We start from the raw sequence: 5,017 nt of genomic DNA, 5'->3' as shown, positions 1-5,017 counted from the left end.
CTCTCTCTCTTGCAGAAACACACACTGACTCCTCTCTGCCCTGTAGCCTATAAAAAATGTAGGCCCGAGCAGAGAGCAGTGAGGGTAATTAGAGAATGCTGTTGACATCAGAGGGCAGCCCAGTGGCAGGGCCTCCATCAACACCCCCCCCCCCCCCCCGCCCCATTGTCTCACTCTTCCTCCTCCTCTCTCCCTCCGTCAAACGCATCACATTCATCTACCGCTTTTACGTTGTGAACTTGAAAGAGCTCGACCATGGAGGGGAGTGTGGAAATGAGACCGCCTGTCTCTCCACCCGCCTTCCATGAAAACCAGAGGAGATAGGAAAAACAAAAACCCTCCACCTGGACAGTTGTCTTGGCTTGAGGTCATTAAAGAAGCCACAGATGAGTGGCCTCGAGCCTTTCCAGGCATGACTAATCTATCTTGCCCTGTGCTGAGAGGAGCTGGGAGAGAGGGAGGGAGGGATGGATTTGACAGGTGGCCTGTTTACAGGCTAGGGACTTAGCGAACCCTTCTCCTGACTGAGTGACTGACAGTTTATCTCATTAGAATCACATGCAGACAGCACTCCAGCCAGCGCAGCAGTCAGTTAGTTTGACCTGGGCTCTCATGGGATGTGTCATGTTTATGGAAATGGTGTGAAATAGAGACGGTTAGGAAGCTGACATTATGCTTCCTTTTGTGATGATGCTGCCAAGCTCAATAAAAACTCTGGTCAAATAGTTATAGGCGAAAGGCTTTCCCAAGCATTTTCTAAACCAGCTGACTATACAATGTAAGAACTATGGTTCAAGGATGGCACTGGATAAATATTAATGTGTGTCTCTCTCACTCATTATACGAGCCTGTTGCATAAATGCCTAGCCCTCATTACTCTTCTTTGACAGTGACACCTATTTCCCACATCACAAAAGCAAAAGGAAAACAAGCTGAAAATAATTTACAATTAGCTGTTATTATGCGCGACCTTCAGTAAACAACGGCGAAATCACACACACCATTGTGTGGGCGACTGATGCTATTCTGCAAGTAATTGAAGACTACTGTACACAGCGTTAAGTTTACCGCCAGATGGCAGTCTTACACCTGTGAGTTGAGGCCAGTCGCATTCTCTCGGTGTTTGGCTGACGGGCTGAACCACGTTGTATTTCCCGAGCGTGTGTGCCCTCGCTCTCGCTCTACACCCTCCCTCTCTGTCGTCCTCCCTGCCTCCCTCTTCGCCTACAGTAGAGCTATCTATCTTCAACTCGCATCGCACTCAGCTCTGTCAGTACTGGGATCCAGGCGCTATCATGGCGCAGCGCGTGGCACGTCTGCGTCCTAAGCGAACCGTTCTTACCCTACGCCCGTATTGGGCTCTGATTCTCGTCTATGCCTGGATGGCACTGTCAACGGAACCGGCTCTTTGTGACAGTGGCGGATTTTTGAAACGCAGCAGCGGTGGAGACCGCGCGCTTGACAGCAGCGCGGCGGACGACGTCGGCGGCGGGGATGGAATGCCACATCTGCCGGGATTCACCCATCAGGACGCTGACCCGGGTGAAGCGCTCCCCCGGCGACTCAGAAGAGCGGCGGCCCGGGATAAAGTCTCATTGCTCAGCAGCTCGTTCGTGCTCAAGGGAGATGCCACTCACAACCAGGCAATGGTACACTGGACAGGCGAGAACAGCAGCGTAAGTAGGCTACTCTACTCCCCGTCCCATCCGGGTTGCCCCGTGCTGCAAGAGTTCTGCCAGTAGTGGCATTGTGTCAAATTGCTCTCTTAACCAGTTCATATATGGCGTAAGATATAATTTATGTGTTTTGGGGCAAAAGCTGTTGCAAAACAATTTTACGCATGTTGGAAATCGGCTCCATTTCTAGTACCTAGCAGCTTTTCTGACCCTGATGCCAGAAGTCGGATGTTTTGGTTTTGGTACTTCAGAGCTTGCGCTACTGCGCTGTCCGATAGCGGAAGCGTGCGGGGTTGGTGACGCACAGTGCACCTGTCTTTGTTTGCACGCCCGTTTAGGAGCGGGTGGTGAATGACAAACTTACTCGCTATGAAACTGGTTTAGCAGCCTGTGCTGGGAACACAGTAAATAAATTACAGTCTATATGCAACAAAGCTCCTGTTCTATCCTTCCAGCATAGTCCAGTCAGTCTCAGGATCAAGGCCATACTAAAAAGGTTGAAAGTAGAAAGTTTTAGGTGGAAACATTTGCGACTGCAGCGTCACGACTACCAAAAACGGATGTCGCCCACAAACATCATCTATGTATTTGCCATTGTGTCGGCATTGTTATTGACGTCTGCTCGGGTCTGTCACAGGATCTGGCGGGGACATCACTGGCTTTCGCCGTGTTGTCATCAACAGAGCGCTCTGTCCTAACGCTTCGATGAACCAACGTATTGTTACCCTCTTCCTCCTCTCTTTAGAGTGCCAGGGACCATGGCGAAGACCAAATGCTTCCATTGTGTTGATTAATCGCGAGCAAACAAGTGCGAGTAGCATTGTCTTTCCACACCCACGGAATTGACCTCCTTAGACGCTTTTGTAATCCAACTCACAACAACAATGTCATGACGTTTCCCTGGCCCACTTGGTTGTTGTCATAGCTGTTTGGGTTAGTCTGTTTGTTGTGTCTGTGTGAGAGGGAAGTATGATGCACTGGTTCAAGGCCGTAGTCATAGTGTCAACATTGGGGGTGACCAAATCTGTGGTGGGGTCTGAGGGCCATGCAAAAAATATTCACAAACAAGTCGTTACAACGTTTTTTGCAACTTGTGTGCCGTCACCACATTTGATTCCTACGTTTTGCCTGCATGGATGCGCATTTGAGTTCGCATCTAAATAATATGCAAGATGCAACAACCATTTCTAAGAGGCCTATAAACAGGGTAATTCCTGGCATTAGTACTAGCATATGAATGCATTATTTCTGTTGTAAGACATGTGAAAGAAATGAATGACACAGGCTTGCACAAATTCATCATTTAAAATAAAACTTTTAATTTTCGCTATCATTGCGACAACGTTACAATATGGAAAATGTTTCAAAGTTCCCTTTGAGTCTGATCGACTCCAAAAATGTATGGGATTTCCTTAGCCTGTGCTACACCTTTCCAACAAGTTTTGTGAGAATTGTGAGCTTTTGCGATATTGTTGCCAGCCCTACCTCACCGCAGTAGGGTCAGAGAGGGTTAAAGCGGAGCTAGTACAGTAATCAAGGATCTTTGGTAGGGTGCAGTAAATGGAAGCTTTTGACGCCACTAACGAAAAGGAAAACCACCAGGTCAAATTTTGCATTTTGGTCATATTTGAATATTGGGGGGGACACGTCCCCCTCAATGTCTATGGTGACTATACGGCCCTGCACTGGTTTATCATATATGTGTTAGGAATGGCACTTTTGCACATTTACATGAGAGGACATTCATATGTCATAGTATAAGGATGAATGTTGATGCATTTGTGAGTAATTCATGTCAAATCAGTGAAGTGAAGCGAAGCACTGTGTGTCTGTTTGTGACAGACTATAGTCAGAGCTCAGAGCTCACATGTGCGTGTGTGTGTGTGTGTGTGTGTGTGCATGCAAGCCCACTCGCTCTCTGCCATCTGTAATTGTTCTGGGCTGCTTGATCTCTCTCCTCAGTGTCTAGGTGTATGTATTTGTGCATAATGCATATAATAAGGCTTATGTTTGTGTGTGCAAAAGCAAGCAGGTGCATATATGCATTATGTCTTTAACTGTGTGTGTGTGCAGGGGCGCCGCCAGGGTTGTATTCCATAGTACGCACCTTGGCCCAGTTAATGGAGAGTATGTCTGCGCACCTTGCCCCCCCCCACAATTTTTTTTTTTTAACATTTCTGGGATGAGGGAGATTTCACCCCCGTGATTTTTTTTTTAATTCTGGCTGCTAAACACACAATTTTAACGGGTGGGACAGAAATACATTTACAGAGCAAGCAGCTCTGGCCATATCGGCTCTGGCTCACGTGACGTGAACATTGCTTTAAATGCATTATCGCTTCACTACCCAACACGCGAACAAGGGAAAGAAAAGAAAAGAAGAAAGCAACGAGTCTATGTCGCGATTTGTGATAGGCCTAGGCCTAAAGAAAAGACAGCTATGGTCACCTAACAATAAGGATTTGCTTACACTGCTGTTTGGTTGTCCCAAACTTTGAGATGATCCATACTCTAGCATCAACTGAATCTTATCAATCTTGAAACCCGAACTACGATGTTCCAAACAGAGTGACTATAGGATGCAATGCCTAATCTCACTGTCCTCATCATAACTGATAAGAACAGTGCACCTTTTACTGTTAAACACCTAAATGTAACGTTGTTTTTAAGCGCCTGAACTGCTTATCATGTCGTGACAAAGTTTACACCACCATTTCTTCTAATGTATCCTTATGTTGAGATGTCCATTCTCTTTGCCCTAAACATAGGCTATCATTTGTGCGTGAAGCATGTTTCAATTAAGACAGTACACAAGCTATATTTATTGTTGTAATATTGAATGATTTTCATGAATAAAGCGTTGAAAAATTGTACGCACAGTGCGTACAGGATTACGCCTGGCGGCGCCACTGTGTGTGTGTGTGTGTGTCTGTGTGTGTGCGTGTGGGTGTAAAATGTGCACGTGTGCTTTTGCCGGCATTGGTCTGGAATTTCAGATGTCTGGCAGCACCGACAGTGGTGTCTGACCTTTCTTTGATAAGGCTGCTTCCCATTCCCACCCTCAGAGCTGTGCACGTTTAAACGAGTGGAAACGGTTCAATAACGGATCATTCAATGCCTAGGGGGGAAAAAGGTGCAGGGTGCCTCTGTCACTATATTCTCAAACACCTTGACTTCCTAGTAAGATTTTCCTTATTTTTTTGTCGCGGCCGGCCATACATAACATGGGGATGGATTTTTATTCAGTAACTGCTTCTGCCACTGGCTTTTCCAGTTGTGGATCAGTGGGCCTGATGGATAGGGGGGGGGGGGGGGGGTGTAAATCCTAGAATGCTAAGATG

At 46.8% G+C, this 5,017-nt stretch overlaps 1 protein-coding gene across 4 annotated transcripts in view; it reads left to right on the top strand.

The window, feature by feature from the left end:
• The first annotated feature begins 1,182 nt into the window (after nt 1–1,182).
• The window catches only part of sorcs2 (sortilin-related VPS10 domain containing receptor 2), a 221,453-nt gene continuing 217,618 nt past the window's right edge, over nt 1,183–5,017 (top strand). For 2 of the 4 annotated variants that reach the window (XM_042070438.1, XM_042070439.1), the window contains exon 1: nt 1,184–1,676. In XM_042070438.1, coding sequence (XP_041926372.1) covers nt 1,296–1,676 — 381 coding nt within the window. In that variant the 5' untranslated portion in view covers nt 1,184–1,295. Of the gene's footprint in view, nt 1,677–5,017 lie in introns of all 4 variants that reach the window. The other 2 variants (XM_042070437.1, XM_042070440.1) reach the window with 2 other exon arrangements.

Source organism: Alosa sapidissima, chromosome 18 (genome assembly GCF_018492685.1).
Source record: "Alosa sapidissima isolate fAloSap1 chromosome 18, fAloSap1.pri, whole genome shotgun sequence".
Classification (NCBI taxonomy): domain Eukaryota; kingdom Metazoa; phylum Chordata; class Actinopteri; order Clupeiformes; family Clupeidae; genus Alosa; species Alosa sapidissima.
The sequence above is the reverse complement of the archived record's forward strand: the minus strand, read 5'-3'. Positions and strand labels throughout refer to the sequence as shown.